The sequence below is a fragment of the Thamnophis elegans genome, chromosome 14 (assembly GCF_009769535.1).
Source record: "Thamnophis elegans isolate rThaEle1 chromosome 14, rThaEle1.pri, whole genome shotgun sequence".
Lineage (NCBI taxonomy): Eukaryota > Metazoa > Chordata > Lepidosauria > Squamata > Colubridae > Thamnophis > Thamnophis elegans.
Window position 1 is genome coordinate 13302893 of NC_045554.1, and position 27996 is coordinate 13330888.

Genomic DNA, 27996 nt, shown 5'->3' on the forward strand with positions numbered 1-27996 from the left:
CTGCTTAGGGGGAAACACTACACAACTTCAGACAAATGGATATCCAACTTTTTCTTAAAAACTTCCAGTGTTGGAGCATTCACAACTTCTGGAGGCAATTTGTTTCAACTGATTAATTGTTTTAACTGTCAGGAAATTTCTCTTTAGTTCTGCTTCTCTCCTTAATTAGTTTGCACCATTGCTTCTTGCCCTCAGGTGCTTTGGAGAATAGCTTGACTCCCTCTTCTTTGTGGCAGCCCCTGAGATATTGGAAGACTGCTATCACGTCTCCCCTAGTCCTCCTTTTCATTAAACTAGACATAACCAGTTCCTGCAACTGTTCATATGTTTTAGCCTCCAGGCCCCTAAGATCCTGCTAGATCTAGAAAGAAAGGCCAGTAAGTAATGATATCCTAGTTATGTGCCTATCCCTTACAGTCCGCCCTATTAAACAAGTCATGATTTGATGCAGTCTGTATTGGGTGGCCTGGGGTTGGACTAGATCAGTGGTCCCCAACCCCCGGTCCGCGGACCGGTGCCGGGCCGTGGAGTACCTGGCACCGGGCCGCGCAGCGGCCGGGGGCCATGATCGCTGCAGCGGCCGGGGGGCCATGATCGCTGCAGCGGCCGGGGGCCATGATCGCTGCAGCGGCCGGGGGCCATGATCGCTGCAGCGGCCGGGGGACATGATCGCTGCAGCGGCTGGGGGACATGATCACTGCAGCGGCTGGGGGACATGATCGCTGCAGCGGCCGGGGGCCATGATCACTGCAGCGGCTGGGGGACATGATCGCTGCAGCGGCTGGGGGACATGATCGCTGCAGCGGCTGGGGGACATGATCGCTGCAGCGGCTGGGGGACATGATCGCTGCAGCGGCCGGGGGACATGATCGCTGCAGCGCAAAGGCTCCTGGGCCGTGCGCAAAAGCTCCTGGGCCGTGCACAAAGGCTCCAGGGAAGAGAGCCCCGCGCAGGTACGCACATGTGGCCCAAAGCTGACGTGTACCTGCGACCCTGCAGACGTCTCCCCAGTCTCCCTGCGGCTCTACAGAAAACGCCTCGCTCAGAAGACGTCTCCCCGGTGTTCCTGTGCCTTTAATCAAAACAATCTGATATAAAACAATCAATGTGTCGTCGCGAACAACGCCCCCTGACCCCTGCGCGCGCTCAGCGGGCCACGGTAAAATTATCAAAGGCTGACTGGTCCGCGGCGATAAAAAGGTTGGGGACCACTGGACTAGATGACCTACACGATCCCTTCCAACAATCTGAACTCTCCATGAAAGAGGCAAAGAATTCCTTTGCATGATAAATATTGCAACATCGCCCTCTGCTGGACATTCCAATAAACAAACCTACATTTTTTTCCCTATTCTCACATTTACTGTGGTGGGATTTAAAATGTTTCCCATGCCATTTCAATGTTTTGTTTTGTTTTAATAGGAAAATGAGAAGCAGCTCTTTGGAAATGCAAAGGAGATGCATTTGCCAGGCAGAGTTTGTTACAGCTCCATGCTGGGATGAGCTAATGCATAACTTGCAAATAAAAGCTTAATTATTTCTTGGAACTCTGGTTTTCCTAAAGTTGGCCACTTTAAAAATGTGTGGAGTTCAACTTCCAGAATTTCCCAGCCAACATGTTGGTTGGGGAATTCTGGGGGTTGAAGTCCACACATCTTAAAGTGGCCAAGTTTGAAAAAAATATCCTCTTAGAGAAGGTTCCACCGTTTACACTATTTTCAGACCAGTGGTGGGATTCAAATTTTTTTACTACCGGTTCTGTGGGTATGGCTTGGTGGATGTGGCAGGGGAAGGATGCTGCAAAATCCTCATTCCCTCCCAATCAGCTGGGACTCGGGAGGCAGATAATAGATGGGGGCGGGGCCAGTCAGAGGTGGTATTTGCCGGTTCTCCGAACTACTCAAAATTTCTGCTACCAGTTCTCCAAAATTGGTCAGAACCTGCTGAATACCACCCCTACTTCAGACAACACCTTAAAGTAGAAACCAACAACCCACGATTTAGCCTACTTCATTTTTGTTGTTCAGAACAAGGTTGAATATATCGGGGTAATTTTGGGGTCTTGCTAATACAGAAATTCTGTAAAAATGCCTAACTAAAGAGGAACATGGATAAGCTAAGGCTACCAGATCTGAGCTGCTGAAATCTAGATCAGAGGTCTCCATACTTGGCAGGGATGTCTTAACAGCATTATGTTAAGGCAAAGCAGTGTATTGGGGCCCCTTCGACAACTACTCACAGGAATAAAAATGTAAACGGTCAATAATATTAAACGTATACGTTTTTAAAACCAGTGTTAATTTCTACTAATGCATGTTCGTATTAATTTTAAAATGCAGTAAAATGTAATAAATACATTGCTGTATTTCTAGGATACAAGGTGCATTGAAGGGTTAACATACACAGATTAGTATCAAGAGCCGAGAGTATCAAGAGCAAGAGCTGAGGTGGCGCAGTGGTTAGGGTGCAGTACTGCGGGCCACTTCAGCTGACTGTTATCTGCAGTTCGGCGGTTCTAATCTCACCAGCTCAAGGTTGACTCAGCCTTCCATCCTTCTGAGGTGGGTGAAATGAGGACCCAGACTGTGGAGGCGATACGCTGACTCTGTAAACCGCTTAGGGCTGAAAGCCCTATGAAGCGGTATATAAGTCTAATTGCTATTGCTATAGTACGGGGCCCTTATGCTCATGGGGCCCCATGGGCAAGACAGCCCTGGTACTTGGCAATTTGGAGACTTGTGGACTTCAGCTCCCAGAATTCTCCAGCCAGTGTGGGAATTGAAGTCCACGAGTCTTAAAGCTGCCAAGTTTGGAGAGCTCTGATCTAGAGCAGGGCTTTCCAATCTTGGCAACTTGAAGCCTGGAGGACTTCAATGCCCAGAATTCCATTGCTGGCTGGGGAATCCTGGGAGTTGAAGTCCGCCAAGCTTCAAGTTGCCAAGGTTGGAGACCCCTGCTCTAGAGCAGTGTTTCTCAACCTTGGCCACTTGAAGATGTCCGGACTTCAACTCCCAGAATTCCCCAGCCAGCATTTGCTGGCTGGGGAATTCTGGGAGTTGAAGTCCAGACATCTTCAAGTAGCCAAGGTTGAGAAACACTGCTCTAGAGGATCCCTAAGTGGGCAGCTAAGAGCTTGAGCATAGATGGCGAACCTTTTCAGCACCAAGTGTCCAAACAGGAACATATGTGCATGTGCCGGAATGCCAGAAACCCAAAGACCAACTGGCCAGTGCATCAATGCCTGTTCTTTGGCTGTTTTCAGGCTGTTTTTCAGACCCAAAATAGCCTGGAAAATGGCCAGTTTGGGGGCAGTTTTTCAGGCCATTTTCAGGCTGTTTTTCAGGACATTTTCCAGCGCTCCTTGCCTGAGAAGACCAACTGGCCAGCATGCATGTGCCAGAAACCAGAAGAACAGCTGGTGGCGGCGCACAGCGAGGGCTCTGCGTGCCACTTCTGGCACGGATACCATACGTTTGCCATCACGGAGCTAGAGAATGTCTAAAACGGGTATATCTCAAAATTGGCAGCGTTAAGATGAATAGATTTCAATTCCCAGAATTCCCCAGCCAGCCATGATGACCTAAGGAATTGAATTTGAATTTATTTCATTTATATGCCGCCCTTTTCCCCGAAGGGGACTCAAGGAAGACTTCTGCTGTCACTAGACTTGTTCTGATTAGAAGTCACCTGTAGATCCACCTGTTTTCTCTTTCACTTTTTCCAGGGGAGGAGAAGAGGGAGTGTCTACCTGGAGCTCCCTTGTAAATCAACCTCTTGCTTAAAAGCAGAAACAGGAACAAGGAAGTGAAGAAGAAAAAAGAGCGAGAAGAACCCGTCACCATAGGCACCACGGAAAAATAGTCCGAGAAAGAGTTGCAGGTTATTTTTGTTTGACCAAACTTTCCCAGGAGTTGAAAGCGGTGAGTAATTGCTTAATTCTTTCCTTTTTATCCTAGGGTAGGGGGTGCGTTTCTTTTGCAAGGTGTCTTCTCTGAGTCTTTTTCAACTTGGTTTATTATTATTATTTGTTAACTTCCTCTTCTTCTCCAAGGAAACTTTGCCCTCTACTTCTTTCGCCAGGTGTTGGGAGTTTTGAAGCCCTGGGGGGGGACGACAAAGGGGAATCCATTGCAGCCCCTGGGGTTAAAAAGATAAAGGGAACTCGGGGAATTCAAGTGGGCTGTGAATTTTGAAGGTTTGTTTATTTGTTTGTTTGTTTTTAAAGGAGGAATCTGCAAGTAGGGAAGCTGGAGGAAGGGCTAAGGATGGTGCAATTAGGAGGGACATGATTGTGAGCCGAGATGGCGCAGTGGTTAAATGCAGCACTGCAGGCTACTTCAGCTGACTGAAGTTCTGCAGTTCTGCGGTTCAAATCTCACCGGCTCAGGGTTGACTCAGCCTTCCATCCTTCCGAGGTGGGTAAAATGAGGACCCAGATTGTGGGGGCGATATGCTGACTCTGTAAACCGCTTAGAGAGGGCTGAAAGCCCTATGAAGCGGTATATAAGTCTAACTGCTATTGCTATTGTCTTCCAGAACTTGAGAGGCTGTTACAGAGAAGAGGGGGTCAACCTGCTCCCCAAAGCGCCTGAGAGCAGGAGAAGTTAGCATAGAATACAGCTGGAAGGGACCTTGGAGGTCTTCTACTCCAGCTCCCTACTTAAGCAGAAGATCTTATACCATTTCAGACAAGTGACTGTCTAGACTCTTCTTAAAAACCTCCAGTGCCCATGATTTCTGGAGGCAAGCTGTTCCACTGGTTAATTGTCCTCGCCGCTTGGAAGTTTCTCCTTAATTCCAGGTTGCTTCTCTCCTTGATTAATTTCCAACCATTGCTTCTTGTCCTGCCCTCTGGTCTTTTGGAGGTCTTCTATTCCAACCCCCACCCTTTGCTCAAACAGGAGACCTTATACCACTCCAGAGAAATGGTGGTTCAATCTCCTCTTAAAAACTTCCAGTAACTGGTGGGAATTGATCAAGGAGTGATCTAACCTAGAACCAAGGAGAAACTTCCTGATAGTGAGAATAATAAATCAGTGGACTGTCTTACCTCTAGAAGTTGTGAATGTTTCATCGCTGGAGGGATTTAAGAGTTTGGACCACCATTTTTCTGGAGTGGTAGAGGATCTCCTGTTTGATCAGGGGATTAGACTAAAAGACCTCCAAAGCACCGGAGGGCAGGACGAGAAACAATAGTTGGAAAATAAGGAGAAACTTCTTAACAGGGAGGACTTATTAATCAGTGGAACAGCTTGCCTTCAGAAATTGTGGGTTCTTCATCACTGGAGGTTTTTAAGAAGAGAGTCATTGGTCTGAAATGGTCTAGGGTCTCCTGCTTGAGCAGGGGACTAGACTAGAAGACCTCCAAGGTCCCTTCCAGCTCTATTCTACTCTAATTCTTTCTCCATTATATTCTAACCTCCAAGGCCCCTTCCAGCTCTGTTTTCTGTATTCTAAGACAAAAGCGAGCACAGATTCTTTCACATGAAGTTGGCTCTCTCCATTCAGATGTAGCCTGACCCTCCCTCCTCCCCTTCCAGTCTTATAACAACCTTTCATCATGCATGAACGATTGAACTTGAATGTTTTCCTGTATGTTGTGGCCCGCCAGTGGCCAGTGGAGCTGGCAGCAGATTCGGACAGTGAAGAGGTTGGAGAGGAACATGGGCCAGTCCTGGAGTCTGGGGAAGGCTCTGATGAGGGCTCTGGGTCGGAGGTGGAGAGGGGGCCAGAGCCCTATGCCAGTTATCAGAGACAGACATCAGTGAGGCAGAGGAACAGCTGGAGGAACAGTGTGTGCATACACAGAGTTGCCAGAGGAAGGGAACAGCTAAAGAACAGGGATCGACTTGGGAGTAAGGCCACAGGTGGATGATGAATGGTCCCTCGCAGAGGAAATAAAGAGGAGCGAAAGGGGAGTGGAGTTTGCAGGAGACTATTAGTTCACTTAATTGGTTTGTGACTCTCCAAGACTCCTGGCCAAGTTTTGCCAATATCAGCCTGGCAGCTCTCCAAGCCAGATAAGGTCTGTGACTGTAAATCCTCCCTTGAAAGACTTTGCTGGATGTGAATGAGCAGAATTCACAGTCAATTAATAAAAGGGGTTTTTATCGGGAGAAGAAGTCTGCTTCGTAGTTTGGGGAGGCCTAGGTCAGAACACCGTGATTCGCGGAAGGGCGATTGTGCCGATTGTCTGTTTTTCCACTCTCCGCAGCTCAGAGGGAATCACTGAAGGTGCGCAGAGGAGTGAGATGGGGACTCCAGACAGAAATGTTGCTAACGACATCAGCAACCAGATCAACGATGCTCTGGGCCGTCTGCAAAGCAAGCAGCTCTTCCAAACCACCTGGGATATCGTGGCTTTTGCCATTTTTTTCACCTTCATCGGTAAGCAGAGAGAGGAGAGGAAGAGTTCAGGTGGGAAGCCACATTGCTTCTGGGGTGGCTAATTTGGGTGGGCCTGTGCGGCGCAAATGGTTTGGTGGGGGGGGGGAGCTTGAGTGCTCAGGAGAAAGATGGCACCCTCCCAAAAGTGTAAATAGAGATTTAGGAAGAAACAAGGGACGAGGTCACAAATTAGTTTGGGGGAGCCAAACAGGCACAAGGTGGATCAATGGAAGTGAAAGACCCCCATGGAAACTATTCTACACACTTGCCCTTAAAGCATACTGTTTGGCCTGTATAAGAGCCACAGTGGCGCAGAGGTTAGATTGCAGTACTGCAGGCTACTTCTGCAGATCACCAGCTGCCTGCAATTTGGCAGATTGAATCTCACCAGGCTCAAGGTTGACTCCGCCTTCCATCCTTCCAAGGTCGGTAAAATGAGGACCCAGATTGTTGGGGGAAAGAGGCTGACTCTGTAAAACTGCTTAGAGAGAGTTGTAAAGCCCTGTGACGCGGTATATAAATCTAAGAACTATTGCTATTGCTATTGCCCTTCCTTCCTTCCCTCCTTCCTTCCTGCCTGCCTGCCTTTCTTCAAATGCAGTATTGCAGGCTAACTCTTCCAACTGCCAGCAGTTCGATCCTGACTGGCTCAAGGTTGACTCAGACTTCCATCCTTCCGAGGTGGGTCAAATGAGGACCCAGATTGTTGGGGGCAAATAGGCTGACTCTGTAAACCTCTTAGAGAGGACTGTAAAGCACTGTGAAGCGGTTTATAAGGCTAAGTCCTATTGCTATCCTTCAGCACTATCTCAATACCTATAGCTTCTTTGTCTAGGTGTGTCTGGTGTAATGAAGAGAAGGGCTAGAGGTGACATGATAGCAGTCTTCCAATATCTGAGAGGTCGCCACAGAAAAGAGAGGGGGGGTCAACTTGAGACTCTAGAAAGAGTGCAGAGAACAGCAACTAAGATGATTAGGGGACTGGAGGTTAAAACATAATGATGGATAGTTGCAGAAACTGGTTGTCAGAACCTCTCCATTAGATAATTAGGAAAGACCACGAGACTCCATGAGTAGAAATCAAGTGTACTTTTACTAATTATAAATGATTAAAGGCATAGCGAAGCGAAGTCTGATTATTTAGGCGCGAAAGCGATTGATATATAGAATAACCCATTCCCCACCCCTTGGCATCACAGTTACAGTCCAATCATAATTCTCCCAAGTGTCAGGTGTGAGATAACTTCAAAAGGCATCACCAAAATGGAATGTCGGTGCCGTTAGTCCTGGCGGGAATCTCCCACGCATGCGTAGTCCGACAGGCAGCTGAGCTCCAGAACCTTCCTCCAGCACAATGAGTAACCCCTCCCAAATACCATGCCCTCCCTCCCCGTTTCATGGCAGCCGAAGCAACAGCAAAGCAGAGGCTGACATCGGTCTAGTGAAGAGAAGGACCAGGGGAGACATGAGAGCAGTGTTCCAATATTTGAGGGGCTGCCACAGAGAGGAGGGGGTCAAGCTATTTTCCAAAGCACCCAAAGGCTAGACAAGGAATAATGGATGGAAACTGACCAAGGAGAGATTCAACCTGGAAATAACCTGTCATTTTCTGACAGTGAGAACAATCAACCGATGGAACAGAAGTTGCATTCAGAAGTTGTGGGAGCTTCATTACTGGAGGCTTTCAGGAAGAGACTGGAATGGGATAGGGCAGTGTTGGTGAACCTTTTCAACACCGAGTGCCGAAACGGGGGTGTGTGTGTGTGTGCCGGAAACCAGAAGAGCAGCTGCCTCGGGCGCATGCCGGGAACATGACCTTCCGGTTTCTGGCACACGCATGTGCACCAACCAGTTGGTCTTTGTGTGTGCATGCATGCCACAAACTGGAAGAGCAGGTGGCCTCTGCGCATGCAGTCCCATGCATGAAGACCACCTGGAACCCGGAAGAGCAATGGGTGACGGCTCGTGTGCCCAGAAAGATGGCTCTGTGTGCCACTTCTGGCACGCAGGCAATAGGTTTGCCATTACAAGGATAGGGTAACCTCTGATGGAGCAGAGACTTGGATTAGAAGACATCCAAGCTCCGTTTGAACCCTGTTATTCTATGTTCTGTGCAATGGAAGCCGGGGTAAAGAAAAGCCAATCTGGTTTTGGATTGGTCATAAATTTAGGGACTGACCCATTTTTTTTTATCCCCATACCAGGGATGGTTCTCTTGCTGGGCCTCCTTGCGTTGATCCGATGTTGCTGCTGTGATTGTGATACTCCTAGTTCCTACAAGAAGGTAAACAGTTTCAACAAGGTCATGGCCTAGAGTTGCACATTTAGTGATGGGAAGAGATTCAGGCCGCCAGTTTAGCAGGATGACTGCTCTGTGTCTGTGTGTGTGTGTGTGAGAGAGAGAGAGAGCGACAGACAGACATTGACAGAGAGACAGAGACAGAGAGAGAAAGAAAGTGAAAGAGAAAAATAAAAAGAATGAGGAAGAGAAAAATAAAAAAATGAAAGGAAGAGAGAAACACAGAGAGAAACAGAGAGAGAGAGAGACAGACAAAGAGATAGAGAAACAGGAAGTCCTCCTTCACTTTACGTGTTCAAGCAGAAATTGGTCCATTGGCCCATCAGAGATGCTTGAATTAACACTGTTATACTGAGCCGAGATCAAAATGCACAGACCTAAATTATCCTTTCCAATGCCAGGGTCCAATGAAAACCCAGCTTTTAGAAAGCATCCAATTTCTTGAGTTTGTGACTCTCACTTGTAAAAACTTTGCCATAACTTCATCCCCTTAAAGTGCATCATAAATTGTTTTGGATGGCGAGATGGGTAGCATACAAATTTAGATAAAACATGTAGTCCTCTTTTTTCCCCATACAAAGGGGTAAAAAATTCAGAAAGGAGACTAGGGTGCAGCACAGCTTCAACACCGACCCAACAGTGACCATTAGAGGACCCTGGGGAATAAAATCTTAACTGTTGGTGGGACAAACTTAAATTGGCTTTTCCTGTGCTAACAGAATTTGGCTGGTTACCAACTCTGGAATTGAATTGTGGTTTAGCCTAGGAGTGAATAAATATGATTCCAATTGGAAAAATTTACCTTTTCTCATAGAATGCTCCATTTTCTGATATTCTAACCGTGACACTTTTCCATTACAGGTCAAAAAAGGAAAAGTTGGTATTGATAATATGGGCATGGAGCCTTAAGGCTCCATATGACCAATCGCCTAAGCTTTACTGATTTCCTTTTGCTGTGCTGGAATTTATTGTAAGAAATCCAATTTCTTCTGGGAGGAACTGCGAGACAGATGAACCCTCAAGAGTTTAGATGCGATGATTCTTAGTCCATGATTCTATCTGCCATAAGCCGGGGCGAACAATTCAACCATTCTCAATGTTGGCAACTATTGGTTGCTTCTAATCATTAGCAACAAGGAAACATATGTAGTCCATGAACAATGATAATCCTCTTTTGCAAAGGCTTGCAAGCTCTTAACTTGCGGTCTTACCAGTTGGGTTTGTTAACTTGTGCTTTAAAAATGTAGTGTTTTTTATCATCTTATTCCCACCAAGCGCTGATAGCAGAAAAGAGAAAAGACCAATAACTCAATCAATGCCTATAGAAATGGGCTGTTTTTATTGTCCTAAATTGGATTTCTCTACAGAAACAGCCCAGACTTTTTACCAGCTTGGTATAAATTATCCTCTTTGTAAATACAGTGTTTTCTCCAAAATAAGACAGGGTCTTATTTCTTTTGACCCCCAAATTAAGCGCTTGGCCTTATTTTCAGGGAAAGTCTTATTATTTTTGAGGTGCAGGAGGTGGTGAATGTGGTCACCTCATGGCTGCTGCTGTGTTGCAATATTTTTGGGGCGGGCTTTTAGCACATGTACTCAAAAGTCCAATTGGACTGATTATCCTGGGAGTTCATATTTTGGGGGAAACAGGGTACTGAAAATGTCTTTTGTCAGTTCCGGATGCTTTGTACCAAGGGGGGTGTCCAGGTTTGGCAACTTTTAAGACTTGTGGATTTCAACTCTCCGAATTCTGAGAGTTGGAAGTCAGCAAATCTTAAAAGGTTGCCAAGATTGGACCCCGCAGATTTATACCTTCTTGTTTTAATATCCCAGATGTTACTTTCCCAAGATCAGTGTCCTGATTTTCAATGTAAAATGTAATCTCTGATTATTGTGAACCTCTTATTGTGTAGAGAGGCACTTTCCAATGGTTGTCGAATAAATTTAGACGGCTGTATAAGTGACTGGCTTAAAAGGAGCTTGCTTTGATGTTCCCCTTCCACCAAAATTTAATAGACCCAACAGAGGGGGGGAAAATCTGTTTTTTTTGCACAAGATTAAAAAACAGCAACTGTCGTGGATCAAGAACCTGGATCCGTCCTTGTCGAGAAAGTGGACTCCTGGGTCATTTTGGCCACATTTAGCCATTCTGGAGCAAAGAGAAATTCATTCCATTTGTCCATCTCTCGTGCAGGTCCCACAACCTCCCCCATATTCCCAAAATCCCGTGTCAAAGGTTCTCCTCCAAACACACCAAGCCACGAACCACAATGAGGGAGGTTTATTCCACACAATATAAGCAGCACAGACTAGGATTCATGTGATGTGTAGCAGCAACTGACTTTGTTACCCAGGACTTTTTCTACTGTTCGGTGGCCAGCGAAGATTCTCTGGAAGACCTGATGAAGCAGCAGCGTCTATCGCCATGAGGGCAAACCATGGCACAGAGTCCTCTCTGCAGGCATGCCAGCCCTCGCTCCAGCCCAGCTCCACCGCACGTGCGCCTCTGCTTCTCACCAGCCAGCTGGTCTTCGGGGGGCACTTAAATAGCATTTTGGGGCCTCGCATGAAACCCCCGCGCCCCAATTTTGGCTTCCAGGTTGGTGCAGGCGGCCTTCTGTCTTGGGCTTGGAAAGCCTCCTGCACCAACCTGGGAGCCAAAAATGAGCCAGGAGGGGTAGGGTGCATGCACGGGGGAGATGCACACATGACTAGGGGGAGGGGAGCATGCACAGGGTCATGGGTCGTGTACGCATTGCATTATGGGCGCGCTTTTGGCACATGACAACAAAAAGGTTGGACTATCCTGGTCTTATCTGGTTCTACAAAATAGGGCAGTGAGGGCTAACCTTTTTTGTTGCTGGGTGCCGAAAGTGCATGCGCGCATACCCATAATGCAATTCAGGTGTGACCTCCTCCATGCCTTGCTGTGCATGTGACCTCCATGTGCACCCCACCCCCTGCGCATGCACGCTCAACCTCCGTACTTTCCCAGCCCCCATGCACAACTCCCCACGCATCCACCACCGCCCCCTGCATGCGCAGACCTGAAAACCAGCTGACCCCATGTGCGCCCAACCCCCTGCGCATGCACATGCAACCCTCCGCACTTCCCCAGCTCCCCCCAAGCACAACTCCACACGCATTTGCCCCCGCCCCGTCTGAAAACCATTTGACCCCATGTGTGCCCCCCCCCTGCGCATGCACACGCAACCCTCCGCACTTCCCCAGCTCCCCCCAAGCACAACTCCACAAGCATTCACCACTGCCCCCTGCATGCGCAGACCTGAAAACCATCTGACCCCATGTGTGCCCCACCCCCTGCGCATGCACACTCAACCCTCTGCACTTCCCCAGCTTCCCACCGCCACGCACAACTCCCCACGCATTCGCACTGCCCCCTGCATGCGCAGCAGACCTGAAAACCAGGGAGGGCACCCTTGCATGCGCAGTGGAGCTGAGCTGGGGTGACTTGTTCGCCATCGCGGAAATAGGGGGTGACCCATCACCAAAACCCAGCTGTCCCTTTAACGCTTTTCACACGTTATGGAAGTGAACCGTCACTACGGTGCAAAAGGCTCGGGAAGGGGCAGGCAGGAGGGAGAACAAAATCCAAAACGTGACAAGGATTCGCCAAGAAAGGAACACGGTGTGACCCACCCCACAGTTGGTCTTTCTGAGACGAGCCCAAAACAGGGTCAGCAAAGGCTGCGCTTCGTCCCCACTCCTGTTCGTAGCCACTTTCCACTCCCCCACCCCGCCCCCTCCAACGGGGCGTGGTTTGACCAGGGTTTACTGACGCCTAACTTTGATGCCCATGGAAAGAAATGAACGTTACTTTCTAAAGTGCTAATAAATAATGACATTCTGAATACAAAGATGCCGATGGCCTCCTTGCCCATGGAGTGGCAGAATCTGGATGCTCTTCGCAGATAAAAGAGTTTATATCATGAGACCTTCGCGAGAAGAAGAGTGGCTGAAACTGACCGGACCACTCTCTGCGAGAAGATGATCAGTAGGGCCAATAGTTCCAGTAGCCGGAAAACACGGCAATCTGGTGGGGGAAAGAAGAACACAAAAGGAGATCAAAAGATCTGAATGGGTCAATTGTTCCTCTACATTGGGAGTCTACAAACCTAGCAGCTTTAAGACCTGTGGACTTCAACTCCCAGAATTGGCTGGGGAATCCTGGGAGTTGAAGTCCACAGGTCTTAAAGCTGCCAAGTTTGAAGACCACTGCTCTACATGGTAGCATTGGACTAGACAAGGAAACGTTAGAAATGCAGGCTATATTGCCAAAAGATGCGGCATCTCCTCCTCCATCCCCAGCACAGATTTTTGTAGATGTCTGCGCATTTTAATCCAATCAAAACATCATGGAAGGGACCGATAACTGAAGAGTTTGGATGGTAGGACAAGACAATGGCTCCTTGCTTTGCAATGACACTATATTGCCAAAAGGATTCGCTTACCCATCTACATAATCAGACTCAGTTGTGAGCGAATCCTTTTGGCAATATAGTGTATAATCATAAAACCCTATTTTCTGGAGTATAAGAGACACCAAGACTTTGAAGAGGCAATTTAAAAAAAAAAAGTTTTTGCACTCTGCAGACCTCCCAAAAACGGCCCGTTTTTAGCAAAAATGGTCAGTTTTGTGTAAAAAAAAAGGGCATGCGTAGCCTTTAGGATGCTTGTAGAGTGTTCCTGGGGCTGGGGAGGCAAAAAACGACCCATTTTTCACTCATTTCTACTCTCTCCAGCCCCCAGGAGCACTCTGAAAGCCTCCTAAAGGCTATGCACAGCCATTTGGGTGAAGGGGCGGGGTTTCGGGAGGCCAAAAAATGCTGTATTCAGTGTATAAGACGCACCCAGATTTTCAGCCTCTTTTCTGAGGGGAAAAGGTGCATCTTATACTCCGAAAAATATGATAATTTATAATAATTATACGGCATTGATTTACACAAGGGTGTCTGTGGGATTTCGTCAATTCAAGTCATAATTATGGCTGCCTGGGGCTACCAAAGCTCTCTCTGTGTGTGTGTATGGGTGTGGGCGTGCATGCGTGTGCATACAGGTTGAGTGTTGATCACACGATCCCAGCAGAACAATAGGTTCAGAAGAGACCCTCCCTAGTTTCTGGATTGTAAACGAGATTTCGGGGCGCGGTGGAGGATTGCACTTTCAGACTTACAAGTTTCTGTGAATAAGATAAAGGTAAAGATTCACCTCCCACATACTGTATGTGCTAGCACAGTGTTTCTCAACCTTGACAACTTGAAGTCCTGTGGACTTCAACTCCCAGAATCCCCCCATAGCTGGCTGGGGAATTCTGGGAGTTGAAGTCCACAGGACTTCAAGTTGTCAAGGTTGAGAAACACTGTGCTAGTCATTCCCAACTCTAGGGGGAGGTGCTCATCTCCGTTTCAAAGCCGAAGAGCCAGCGCTGTCCGAAGACGTCTCCGTGGTCATGTGGCCGGTATGACTAAACGCCAAAGGTGCATGGAACGCTGTTCCCTTCCCACCAAAGGTGGTCCCTATTTTTCCACTTGCGGGAGCTGGGTATGTCTAGTTTGATGAAAAGAAGGACTAGGAGAGACATGATAGCAGTGTTCCAATATCTCAGGGGCTGCCACAAAGAAGTGGCAGTCAAGCTATTCTCCAAGGCACCTGCGGGCAGGAAAAGAAGCCACGGGTGGAAACTAATCAAGGAGAGAAGCAACTTAGAACTGAGGAGAAATTTCCTGACATTGAGAACAATTAATCAGTAGAACAGAAGTTGCCTCCAGAAGTTGTGAATGCCCCAACACTGCAAGTCTTTAAGAAGATGTTGGATAGCCATTTGTCTGGAATGGTAAAGGGTTTCCTGCCTAGGCAGGGGGTTGGACTAGAAGACCTCCAAGGTCCCTTCCAACCCTGCTATTGTATTGTATTAAAAAACGACGTCTCCCTGTTTGCCTCACCTTATCCTTGAGTTGCTGGCAAAGCTGCAGGGACACGGTGAAGAAAACCAGGGCATCGTTCAGCCAGGGCACCACACACTCCACCTTGTGTACGTGGCTGACTTCGTATCTTTGGTTACTGTACTCGCTGCGGAAGGAGAGAAAGAGGCTTTGCTTTCAGTGGTCGACACAGAGAGAAAACATCTGCTTTCTGACCCCAAGGGAAGCCCCTCCAGAAGGTGCAGTGGTACTTACAACATAGCCCCGGGGTTATGCATGGACCCTCCAGCTGGCCGGAAGTTCTGGGGAAAAAAACAAAACAAAATTGGAGAATCCGATTTCTAGGGATTCGGTTTTGCATGGAGATCCTGCCTAGGTGACGCTGTTGTCAGCCCCAAGAGGGTAGACCGGAAAGATTAAAAACTGCTTTTATTGTGTGGCTGTCTACATCAGGGGTCTCCAACCTTGGCAACTTTTAAGACTTGTGGACTTCGACTCCCAGTCCACAAGTCTTAAAGCTGCCAAGGTTGGAGACCCCTGGTGTAACAGTAATAAGGTAAAGGTTCCCCGCGCATATCTATGATAGTCGCTCCCGACTCTAGGGGGCAGTGCTCATCTCCGTTTCAAAGCCAAAGACATCTCCGTGGTCATGTGGCCAGCATGACTCAACACCGAAAGCGCATGGAACGCTGTTTCCTTCCCACCAAAGGGGGTCCCTATTTTTCCACTTGCATTTTTACATACTTTCAAACTGCTAGGTTGGCAGAAACTGGGACAAGTCATGGGAGCTCACTCCGTTATGCGGTGCTAGGGATTCAAACCGCCAACCTTTCTGATTGACAAGCTCAGCGTTTTAGCTACTGAGCCACCGCATCCCTTAGCTACAGTAATAAGAGTCTTGCAAATCTGATTCTGTGGTATCTTTCTCGTCTCCTTATACAGGTAGTCCTCAACTTACAACAGTTCATTTAGTGACTATTCAAAGTTATAACGGCACTGGAAAAAAACTGACTTAGGGCCGTTTTTTCACACTTAATGACTGTTGCAGCAAGCCCGTGGACACACGATCAAAATTCAGACGCCTGGCAACTGGTTCATATCTGTGACCATTGCTGTATCCCAAGGTCACGCGATCCGCTTTTGCAACCTTTCCGATAAGCGAAGTCAATGAGGAAGCCAGGTTCACTTAACAACCGAGTTACTAATTCAACAAATGCAGTGATACGCTTAACAACTGCGGCACGAAAAGTTGCAAAATGGGGCAGAACTCAGTCAACAAAAGTTGCACTTAGCAACGTACGTTTTGGGCTCAATTGGGATCGTAACTCGAGAGGTACCTGTATGTAACGGTAAAGGTTCCCCCTCACACATATGTGCTAGTGGTTTCCAACTCTAGGGGGCAGTGATCATCTCCGTTTTAAAGGCAAAGAGCCAGCACTGTCCAAAGAAGTCTCCGTGGTCATGTGGCCAGCATGACTCAACGCCGAAGGCGCACGGAACACTGTTACCTTCCCCCAAAAGTGGTTCCTATTTTTCTACTTGCATTTTTTACGTGCTTTTGAACTGCTAGGTTGGCAGACGCTGGGACAAGTAACGGGAGCTCACTCCATTACGTGGTGCTAGGGATTTGAACCACTGAACTGCCAACCTTTCTGATCAACAATCTCAGCGTCTTAGCCACTGAGCCACCAAGTCCCTATATGTAGTTCTGCAAATTAGGGCGGTGTCTGTCTGAGTTGCTTCCAAATGTTATCTATTTTGGAATAAGAAAGTTTCATCTCCCATGCGATGGATTCTCCTTCTTTGCTCTCCATAGCTGGATGCGGCCCGCAGGATGCTTAGAGCTGGTCCACAGGGCCTACCTGGAGACAGCAAAGGATGGTCCCTGGTGCCTCCGCCAGTGAAAACGGAGGCCCTCCCGAGCTCTGTTTTCACTGGTAGAAGGTTGCAGGAGGCCGTCCCAGCCAGAAAGGGAGCTCAGGAGCCTGAAATGAGTGACATTGAACTGGCCACCCATCCCCAGACCCCCCCGAGGATAAACACAGCCCTGATATGTCTCTCAATGAAATCGAGCTTGATACCCCTGCTTTATAAGGGACGAGATTTTTTTTCCCTCTGAATTTTATTTTTATTCTCTTACATACCATTTTAAGTAATACATTCACATAATGGTTATTCCCTTCCTTCTTCCCTTTCTCCTACTCTTCCCCTTCCTACCCTCTTTCTTCCCTTCCATCCTCCTCTCCTTCCCATTCCTTCTTCCCTTCCCTTTCTCCTACTCCTTCTCTTTCTCTCCCTTCCATCCTCCTCTCCTTCCCCTTCCTTCTTCCCTTCCCTTTCTCCTACTCTTCGCCTTCCTACCCTCCCTCCTTCTCTTCCTCCCTATAAGGGATCAAATTGATGCTATGAGAATCAGAGCTAATGTTAGAAAAAACAACAACCAGGAAATAGGTCAGGAGAGAGAATGATTGACTGATTATGGGTCACCAAGTCCTTTTCAACTCCTACCAACTACATACTTCTCTCCCTCCTCCTCTCCCTCCTCCATTCCTCCCCACCCACCCCAAAACAGCGATCTTGTGAAATAAGAGAGAGTAGCCAATGGGAGAGAGTTGTCCCATAAGAGTCATCCAGCATGAGCCTTTCCAAGAAAAGCAGGCAGGAAACATACGCCAGATGACCTAATTCTGCTTTACTGTACAGCTACATCAACAAAGTCTTGCACGCTTGAGAGTATGAATGTACCAAATCTCCCACTCTCTCTTTTTACAGCCCGGTAATTTAGAGAATTTGGGGAATTAGGAAGACAGTGGCTCAGTGGCTAAGACGCTGATCTTGTCGATCAGAACGGTCGACATTTCGGTGGTTCGAATCCCTAACCCCGTGTAATGGAGTGAGCTCCCGTGACTTGTCCCAGCTTCTGCCAACCTAGCAGTTCAAAAGCATGTAAAAGTGAAAGTAGAAAAATAGGGACCACCTTTGGTGGGAAGGGAACAGCGTTCCGTGCGCCTTCGGCATTGAGCCATGCTGGCCACATGACAAGGAGACATCTTCGGACAGCGCTGGCTCTTCGGCTTTGAAACGGAGATGAGCACCGCCCCCTAGAGTCGGGAACGACTAGCGCAAATGTGTAAGGGGAACCTTTACCTAATTTGGAGAAGTGTCTCTGTTTTTGAGTATCTTTCTCTTCCTGTTTTGCAGCCGAGGGATAGGCCTCTTCTTATCTGACTGTTCCCTAGGCAGCATCTGATTCCTGCCATTCCCTCGAGGTTGTTCTCGTCTGCCATTTCAAGGGATTAGAGCAAGGACTTTCTCTGTGCCAGACCAAAACGTTCACTGCTACATCGCTCCGACTCTCACCGAGAGGCAGAATGGGAGGCATTCTGCTGGGAGGCAGCCCCCACACCATCCCTCTTCTCATTTTGGCAACAGGAAGTAGAAGAAAGAGCTTTAGAACAGAAGGATAAGCAAAATGCTTTCAAGGGGGAAAAAAACCCAACCAAGATAGTCCAGCTGCCTTTTGGAAAAGCAACTTTGGGACATTCGACGGATGGGAAAAAAGAAACGTTAAGGCCTTCGACTCCTGTTTTTCAGAGAGTAGGACAGAGTGTAAAAAGGTAAAGATTCCCCTCACACATATGTGCTAGTCTTCCCGACTCTAGGGGGCCCTATTTTTCCACTTGGAATTTTAGCTACGTTGGCAGAAGCTGGAACAATGGGAGCTCACTCCGTTACGTGGCGCTGGGAATTTGAACCGCAGACCTGCCGGCTTTTCTGATCGACAAGCTCAGCGTCTTAGCCACTGAGCCACTGCGTCGCTCTAAAGGTGATAAGGGACATATTTAAAAAATTGTGTAACTGCTGCTGGAAAGGTTATTTTAAAAACAGGTTATTTTTTTGACCAAAGTTAACATCGTTGAAAAGTCATAAAATGGGCCCCCTCTGTAAGAGCAGAAGGAAAAGGCCTCGAAGGACAGGAAGAAAAGCCGTTACCAAGGCAACGGCTAGATAAGAGGGGCTTGGGCCCAGGAAATATCTTGAGAAAACATTTCAAATAAACATCTCACTAGTTCACATGAAGATAAAGACAGGGAGGGGAAAATACATTCAGATTTGCAAGATTATGTTACTACAGCAAGTACAGCCAAAGGAATCCCAACTTGTATGATGTTAGAGTATATCATAGGGCTAGAAGGGACCTTGGAGGTCTTCTAGTCCAGCTCCACCCACCCCCTAAGCAGGAGACCTTGTACCATCCCAGTCAAACAGTTGTCCAGTCTATTTTTGAAAACCTCCAACAACGGAGGACTCACAAGTCCATAAGTTGAGGCGATCAACTTATGCTCCAAAGCACCAGAGAGTAGGACAAGAAGCAATGTGGGGGAAACTAATCAAAACAGAGAAGCAACTTAGAACTAAGGAGAAACAGCTGGTCTCCAGAAGTTGTGGGTGCTCCATCACTGGAGGAAGAGAAGAGAAGAAGGGAGGGGAGGGGAGAGAAAAGGAGAGAAAAGGGGAGAAGAGGAGAGGAAAAGAAAAGAAGAATGAAGGGAAGGGAAGGAAAAGAAGAAGTGATGAAGGGAAGGGAAGCAAAAGAAGGGAAGGGAAAGAAGAACGGAAGGGAAAGAAAATGAAGGAAGGGAAGGAAGAAGAGGTGAGAGGAAGGGAAGGGAAGCAAAAGAAGAAGGGAAGGGAAAGAAGAAGAGATGAAGGGAAGGGAAGGAAAAGAAGAAGTGAAAGGGAAGGAAGCAAAAGAAGGGAAGGGAAGAAGAGATGAACGGAAGGGAAAGAATGAAGGAAGGGAAGGAAGAAGAAAGGTGAGAGGAAGGGGAAGCAAAAGAAGAAGGGAAGGGAAAGAAGAAGAGATGAAGGGAAGGGAAGGAAAAGAAGAAGTGAAGAAGGGAAGGGAAGCAAAGAAGAAGGGAAGGGAAAGAAGAGATGAACGGAAGGGAAAAGAATGAAGGGAAGGGAAGGAAGAAGAGGTGAGAGGAAGGGAAGGGAAGCAAAAGAAGAAGGGAAGGGAAAGAAGAAGAGATGAATGGAAGGGAAAGAAGAGATGAAGGAAGGAAGAACATGGAGAGGGAAGGAAAGGAAAAAAAACAGTCATCTGTCTGCAATGTAAACTTCTGTTTGAGCAGGGGGTTGGACTAGAAGACCTCCAAGGTCTCTTCCAGCTCTATTCTATTCTAAAAAAAAATGGCACTCCAACGGATCTCTTTAGTGACGACAAAGAGAGCTGCTATGAAGAGACAACACACTCAGCCCTCCACTTACGACCACAACTGAGCCCAAAATTTCTTGTCGCTAAGCGAGGCGGCGATTAAGGGAGTCTTGCCCCATTTCAACGACCTTTCCTGCCGCAGCCGTTAAGTGAAACCGACTTTCCCCATTGACCCCGCTTGTCAGAAAGTGGCGAACGGGGGAAATCACACAATCCCGGGGATGCTGCACCCTCATAAATCTGAACCCGTTGCCGCATCCCAATGTTGACCCCATGACCATGGTCGTAAGTGTGGAAAAAAACGATCCACGTTTTCCCAGGGCCGCTGTAAACTTTGAATGGTTGTTAAGCGGAGGACTACCTTCGATAGCCAAGTGTCTAGAACAGTGGTTCCCAAACTTGGCAACTTTAAGACTTATGGACTTCAACTCCCAGAATTCTCCAGCCAGCAGAGCTGGCTGGAGAATTCTGGGAGTTGAAGTCCACAAGTCTTAAAGTTGCCAAGTTTGGGAACCACTGGTCTAGGAGGCAATCTGGGTTTTTCCCTGCTGCTGCTGCTTCCTTCCATACCTTTGTGGAACTGGGCTGTAAAGGATGCAGCTGGTAGACCGTTAAGCAGACCTTATTTAGGTTGATATAGAAATTCACCAGGAGGTCTGAAGGCAGCGATGGAGTGAACATTTTCTGGAGAGGAAGAAAGAGTTAGAAACCCAGCATATTAGCGTACTTAATTAACAGCCAGCATTCTGAATTATCTATTTCTCACCCTCCAAAGCAGGGGTGTCAAACTCAAGGCCAGGGGGACCAGATCCGGCCCGCAGGGTGCTTAGATCTGGCCCATACCGGTGCCTGCCGGGAGCACCGGGTACCGTTCCGGTACGGTGCTCCGGAGGGCCAGCCCAAGCTCCTTACCTGTATTTGAGCTCTTCAGCGCTTCTGCGCACACGGACGGAGCATATGGCCCCTGTGTGACACTCCGCCAAGCAGCTGGAGGGTCACAGAGGTGTTGCGGAGGTAAGGATGCATGTGTACGCTGCATGCATGCATGTGAGAGATGCTGGGCCTCGTTGCACTGTACCGGTTGCAACGGGATCCGGAACCCACCACAGTCCCCCCCCGGCTCCCTATCTGCTGGCAGAGGGCTAGCAAAGCAAACTACCGTATTTTTCAGAGTATAAGACACAGCGGAGTATAGACACACCTTAGTTTTTGGGGAGGAAAACAAGGCGGAAAAAATTCTGCCTACCAGGTGTTCATCTGGCTAGTGTCCTTAGCCTGGTCAGCTTCAGCACATAAGTTTGCTGGTTTTGAGACGCACGCTTTTATCCCCTGGTTGGGGATAAAAAAACAGCTTCTAAAACAGCTGATCGTTGGAAGGAGCAGCCATGAGAAAAGCAGGCAAAGCACGGAAGAAGATTGCTTCATTCATTAGCACCTCATTAGGGCTGCAAAAAAGCTTCGAAAAAGCTACATTGGGAGTATAAGACGCACCCAAATTTTCAGCCTCAGTGACTTATACTGAGAAAAAAGGTAGATTCAAAAGAAAACAAAAGGAGAAATGTTTCCCCTTTTGCATTTGAGCAGTGGAAGAAGGAGCAGGAAAGGAGAAAGGGAAATAGGAAAGAAAAAGATGGGAAGAGAGCCAGGAAGGGAAAATAAGGAAAGAGGGGAGGGAAGGAAAGAGAATGAAGAGGGAAGGAAATGGAAAGAGGGGGGAGGGAGGAAGGAAGGAAGGAAGGAAGGAAGGAAGGAAGGAAGGAAAGAAGGAAGATGAAGGAAAGCTGATGAAAAAGGAAGACAAGGGAGGGAGGGAGGAAGATGAAGGAAAGCTGATGGAAGGAAGAGAAGAGAGGGAGGAAGTAAGGAGATGAAGGAAGCTTATGAAAAGGAAGGCGAGGGAGGGAGGGAGGGAGGGAGGGAGGAGGGAGGGAGGGGAAGGAAGATTATAATGCGAGGGAGGGAGGGTCTGGGAGAAGTCCTGCCTTACCACATGTCCCTGGCATCAGTGACGTCAAGCTGGCCACGCCCACCATGCCCCCTGAGGTCATATACACCAGTGGTCCCCAACCTTTTTATCGCCGCGGACCAGTCAGACGAGCCTCCCTCGGCCTTCCGGACCGGCGGGTGGGAAGGCGGCCATCCTGGGCGCGCGTTCCGCAGGGCGGGGGGGGGGCTTCCTTCACGCCAAGGCCGACAGCCCACGAGGCCGCCCCGCCTCCTCCTTGGCCGTCGGGGAAGGGAGGGGGAACCGACCCCGTGATCCGCGCTCGGGCAGCCCTTTTTCCTCGCTGCAGTTCGGCGGGGGGAAAGACAAAAGATGGCCCGTGTCCTACTTCGGGCGGCGGGGCGGCTGGCGCGGCGGAGGCCGGCTGCTTCCGAGGGGGGTGGGCCTCCGCGCCGCGCTCCATGAAGGGCAGAGGAAGAGGGGAGAAGGGGGCCGTGGTCGCCGAAGGGCCCCCGAGAGCCCCGCCGGCTGACACAAAAAGCGCTGCGGCGGTAGGGGAGGGGCGGGAGGCAGGTGACACTCCAGGAGGGGGGGCAGAGCTGCGCCGCGAGTCTTACGTAAAGCCCCCCCTCCCCGCCTCGGCGGAGGAAAACATCTCCCACCGGGGTGGGGCTGCGTGCGACGCGCCTCTCGAAACGGCAAAGCTCCCCAAGTTCCCCCGAAACGGCCGCGCTGCGCCCCTCCCCCCCGCAACCTTAGTTTCTCTTCCCTCACGGGGCGAGCAGAGCAAGAGGGCGGGGGGGGGAGATCGGGCCTCCCCTCGCCCCCCCAGCCCCGCACATCTGGGGCCGGGGGGGGCAGAGAAAGGGCGCGTTCATGAGGACTACAAAGTTGCAAATATGGCCCCCGGCTGCTGCAGCGATCATGGCCCCCGGCCGCTGCGCGGCCCGGTGCCAGGTACTCCACGGCCCGGCACCGGTCCGCGGACCGGGGGTTGGGGACCACTGATATACACAACCCTAATGCAGCCCTCAATGAAATCGAGTTTGACACCCCTGTGCTAAAGCTTCCCCTGCCTCCAATGTTACCGTAAGTCCACTGCTGGCGATCTCTGGCAAGCTCAGGGTGGCAGGTGTGGTGAGACGATTCCGAGCTCGTGTCAGGTGCAACATCACAGCATCCATCAGCTGCGGCGAAGAAGGGGGAGAAAACAGCACTCTCAGTCTTGCTTAGGTTGACCTGGAAATGGGGTTGCTGTCAGCCCCCCCCCTCCCGAAAAGGAAGTCAACTCCACCAGACAATTAACAGAACGTCAGAGATGGAAGGGACCTTGGAGGTCATCTAGTCCAACCCCCTGCTCAAGCAGGAGACCCTAAACCCATGATGGCGAACCTATGGCGCGCATACCGGAAGCGGCACGCAGAGCCATCCCTCCAGACAAGCCAGCCATCGCCTGCTGCTCTTCCAGGTACCTGGTCTTCACACTCACGGGAGCACCAGAAACCGGAAAAGCAGGCACCGGGTGCGCATGCGCGGGGTGGAAGATGATCTTCCAGTTTCCGGTGCTCACATGCGCACCGGCTAGTTGGTCTTCGTGCACGCATGGGTGACAAAAACTGGAAGACCAGGCAGCCGGTGCACATGCGTGGGCCAGAAACCAGAAGATCATCTTCCCGGTTTGGGCATTCGTGCACATGCTCAGGTTTCAGCACTTGGTGCCAAAAAGGTTCACCATTCCAGTCACGTGGCTGTCCAATCTCCTCTTAAAAGTCTCCACTGATGGAGCATTCACAACTTCTGGTGGGCAAGCTGTTCCACTGGTTGATTGTCCTCATTGTCAGGAAATTTCTCCTTAGTTCTGAGTTGTTTCTCTCCTTGATTAGTTTCCATCCATTGCTCCTTGTCCTGCCTTCAAGTGCCTTGGAGAATAGCTTGACTCCCTCTTCTTTGGGGCAGCCCCTGAGATATTGGAAGACTGCTATCGTGTCTCCCCTAGTTCTTCTTTTCATTAAACTAGACATACCCAGTTCCTGCAACTGTTCTTCATATGTTTTGGCCTCTAACCTCCTCTGTTGCTCTTCTCTGCAATCTTTCCAGAGTCTCAATATCTTTTTTCATAATAGGGTGACCAAAACTGGATGCCGTATTCTAAGTCTGGCCTTACTAAGGCTTTATATAACTTTGTAATACATTTTGTGGAGTTAAAACTCCTAGACTGAGATTGGCCATAACAACAGAATCTTGCAAGCCTCATTGTGCTCTAACGGAGCTCACTCCATTACGTGGCGCTAGGGATTCGAACCGCCGACCTTTCTGATCGACAAGCTCACGGTCTTAGCCACTGTCATCCAGGCCACTGTTCTTGCAATTGCAGAATTCTGGCCACACAAGGGGCAAAACAGCTTCCTAAGCTGCTTTGGAACATTTGATTAAGACAGAGAGAGCCTAATTCTTGGCTAATCAGTCAGCCAAAAAGATTTGATGTGAATCCTGGCTACTGGCTCTTCTTAGAACAGATAATGCTATATTTCGCTCAAAAGGTACAGGTTCAGGTTCAGGTTTAGTTTATTTGTATGCCGCCCTTCTCCGGGAGGGACTCAGGGCGGTGAACAACTCCGAAAGGGAAAAGGGGACACAGACACAATACACATAAAAAAATACAAAAGTCATACAGCCATACAAGTCGAGAGGGGAGGGAACTCATCAACCCCAGGCCTGCCGGCACAGCCAGGTTTTGACAGCTTTCCGGAAGGCCTGGAGAGAGGTGAGGGTCCGAATCTCCGCGGGGAGTTCGTTCCAAAGGGCTGGAGCTGCTACAGAAAGGCCCTCCCCCGGGGGTAGCCAGATGGCATTGGCTGGTGGACGGAACCCGAGGAGGCCGACCCTGTGCGATCTAATGGGTCTATGGGAGGTCATTGGTAGTTGGGAGAAAAATCTGTTTCTAGCTGTGATGAGACAATTGTGTCTCTCAGCTCCCGAAGAGCCAGCATGAGTCTCTCAACTCTTCCAAAGTGCTCCGACAATGTTGTTTGCATTAGCTTCCATGTGGATTTGGTCAGTCAGTCATTTTGGGAACGTTCCAGAGCTAATAGTCACGGCCACCATGGCTGAAAATAAGAAGTGCTATAAATTAAACATTAAAGCACGTTCAGAATAATGAAAGTGCCCTCCATGGTCACGTGACCTCGATTGACAACAGTTCAAAAATTCATTTACTGAACTTATTAGCTGCCCATCTTGTAAATGAAGCCATATCCGGGCAGCTACCGGCATTGAAAAGTTTAAAAATAAATAAAATAAATAAAATAAATAAATAAATAAAATAATAAATATAAAATAAATAAAATAAATAAAATAAATAAAAAATAAAATAAATAAAATAAATAAAATAAATAAAATAAATAAATAAATAAAATAAATAAATAAATAAAATAAATAAAATAAAAAATAAAATAAATGTAAAAAAAAATAATAAAATAAAAATAAATAAAATGTAAAATAAAATAAAATGTAAAATAAAATAAAATGTAAATAAAATAAAATGTAAAATAAATAAAATAAAATGTAAAATAAAATATAAAATAATAAAATAAAAATATTGTTAAAAGAATAAAAGTAGAAATTCCAGTTAAGGTAAAATTATGGTTAAAAGATGAGGAGAGAGGGAAAAGGGGGCTTTTTTGGCCAAAAGCCATGCATTACTTTTTGATAAAACCTACCCCTAGCGAACCATGGTGAACCATTTGCTTAGCAACCATGGTGATTCACTTAACGACCGCTGCAAAAAAAGAGGTCTAAAATCATGTCAGTGTGGTGAGGACCCGTTTCACGACTGCCCTGACCTACATTGCAATTGCCGGCTTTAATGAGGGTGCTAGGTCGAGGATCTTGGCTCACGAATTTGGGTTTCAGAACTGCTCAAACGTTCTCTGGTTGGCTCTGAGGGAAGCTTGGAAGCAGAGTCCTTGGCTCACCTTGACAACCTCGCTTCCTGTCTTGAACTGGTAATTGGCGCTCCGGTTGGTAAGCAGGTAGACTGCTTGGTTGACATGGTTCCTGGCATCCTGAATCTGAAAAAGAAACCAAACCCACATAAGAGACAGACAGACAGGTGTGTATGTATGTTTGTTTTGTGTGTGTGTGTGTGTGTGTGTTGGGTAATATGTAGCCATAACGACATTCTCCTGACAAACTCAAGGTCGTTGTCTGTCGCTGCACCTGGCTGGAACTGGATGGGAGGAATCTGTCTTTGTGGCAGTGGAAGATTGGAGCATGGGATGAACTTGTGGGTGTTGGGGCCAGATCTTGAATTTTCAACTGGGTGGGAAAACCGGGAAGTTTTCAGATTCGGGTTTTCCCAGATGTGCCAACATGGCTCTCTTAATAAATAGGAACTTTGAGGAATCCTTTGCCTTGGACTCTGATTTACTTTTGGATGCTATTTGGAACCCTCACATTAACCTCTGTGTGTGTTTGTGTGTGTGTGTGTGTGCGCGCGCTGCGTGCACGTGTGTGTTTTCTCTATTTGCAACCTTCCCAATTGGCCTCCGACAAGCAAAGTCAATGGGGAATCCAGCAAGGGAAATATTGTAAATAGCAATCACATGATGCCTCTCTGAACTACCATATTGTTTTAACAATGAATTTTCGAGTCCCAGAGGTGGCTGTAAATTGAGGGCTACCTATTATGATCTGCACCGTTCTGACCAGGATAACTTTCTCCAAAGCTTTCCCCAACCTTAAGCCTCTCAACCAACAAGCAAGTTCGAAGGAGGTCAGAGGCCATTGCAGCAGGATACAGCTGCCCTCCGGTGATTTGAGAGCAAATCAACATCTCTCTTATGTACAGGATAACAAGCTGAGAGGTGTTGTGTCAACATTCCCTTCCCGCGAAGGTCTCTGTACTTTCTTTACTAGAGAAGCCTAAAAATCTGTGCTTAGTTCCCAGATCTAGCCTAATTTTGATCATACCTTTTTCATCGATGCAATATTTCAAATGCAGACTTCCATCTCTGCAACTTGATTTAAAAAAAAGATAGTAACAAAGAATTTGTTTTTGGGGTAGGGAGTTGAAAAAGTAATTTGGAAAACTCTTGGATGTTGGAAAGTGGAAAAATTCACGTGTCTCTTTTCTCTTGGTTTTTATTCCCCCACTAGCTGATATAACCCAGCATTGCCTGGTTATTATTTATCCTAATCCTGCATTAGACAGGATTTTTTAAAAAAAATATTATTTACAAACATGTAAAATACACACACACAAAACTTAGATGTACACCACATTTACACAATACAATATGAACAGGAGCTTCCTGTTCTTTCTAATAGCAGTTGCCAATCAATATCGCTCACCTTATATTGTTTCCCCTTCTATATATTCATTTGCATTTCACCATTCTTAACCCTCTTATCTTACTCCTCTGTCTGCTATATTGGCTGATTACCTCTAGTAAATTTAAACCACTTGGATACATATATATGTGTTAATTCTCCTTAACTACTATTTTTGGGCTTTGTTGTCTTCCTTCATTGATCCTTGTTTCTTTCCTCCATCCACCTATACTATTATCCTATATCTGGTAGTATTCTGTTTCTTCTTTTCCCTGGATTTCTTTAGACAGGATTTCTAATGTTGGATTTCCTCCCTTACCAGAGGGAGCCCCCTTGTGGAGTATTGTGAAGCCGTTACCATGGCAACTTCACTGCGCGGCACAGAAAAAGCCATTTTCGGCAGTACAGTAGAAGCCATTTTAAGCACAACAGGCTGTATCTTACAGAACATGCACCCCGAGGAATGTAGGGGTGCCTTTAACCCCATAGTATTGTTTCCAGAGAGTAAGTCATATGTGTACCAAGTTTGGTTGAAATTGCTTGAGGTACTCCAGAGTTATGCTGGAACACACACACACACACACAAATTCCTATAAACAGGAAGAGAGATCCCCCCAAAGATCAAAACACGAAACTTACTTGCGGAGTTTCCACTGTTGTCATCCCGGAAAGCAAGTGGACCAACTGGTATTTCTGGGCATTTTCAAAGTTAAGTCCTGTAAAAGGGAGAGGAGGGGGAAAAGGAGCACAGAAATCTGTTAGATCACGCAAGCTCCTTCCAGAATTCAGATCCAGCCAACCTTTTCCTTCACCATCTAATTTTCCAGCAGGGGAAGTTAAATCCCCACACTTGACAAACAAAACAAAACCG

At 47.8% G+C, this 27996-nt stretch overlaps 2 protein-coding genes across 2 annotated transcripts in view; one reads left to right on the top strand and one right to left on the bottom strand.

Annotated features, from left to right (window-relative positions):
* Window positions 1-3787: 3787 nt before the first annotated feature.
* Window positions 3788-10185, top strand: SMIM22 (small integral membrane protein 22). Its single transcript, XM_032230943.1, has 4 exons — window positions 3788-3920; window positions 6215-6387; window positions 8592-8671; window positions 9548-10185. The coding sequence occupies exons 2-4, from the start codon at window positions 6252-6254 to the stop codon at window positions 9593-9595; spliced, it is 264 nt and encodes an 87-aa protein (XP_032086834.1). The 5' UTR covers window positions 3788-3920; window positions 6215-6251; the 3' UTR covers window positions 9596-10185.
* A 767-nt stretch (window positions 10186-10952) lies between these two features.
* The window catches only part of ROGDI (rogdi atypical leucine zipper), a 35080-nt gene continuing 18036 nt past the window's right edge, over window positions 10953-27996 (bottom strand). The window contains 7 exon segments of the mRNA XM_032231260.1: window positions 10953-12740; window positions 14650-14776; window positions 14884-14930; window positions 20420-20533; window positions 22883-22981; window positions 25769-25864; window positions 27761-27841. Coding sequence (XP_032087151.1) covers window positions 12699-12740; window positions 14650-14776; window positions 14884-14930; window positions 20420-20533; window positions 22883-22981; window positions 25769-25864; window positions 27761-27841 — 606 coding nt within the window. The 3' untranslated portion in view covers window positions 10953-12698.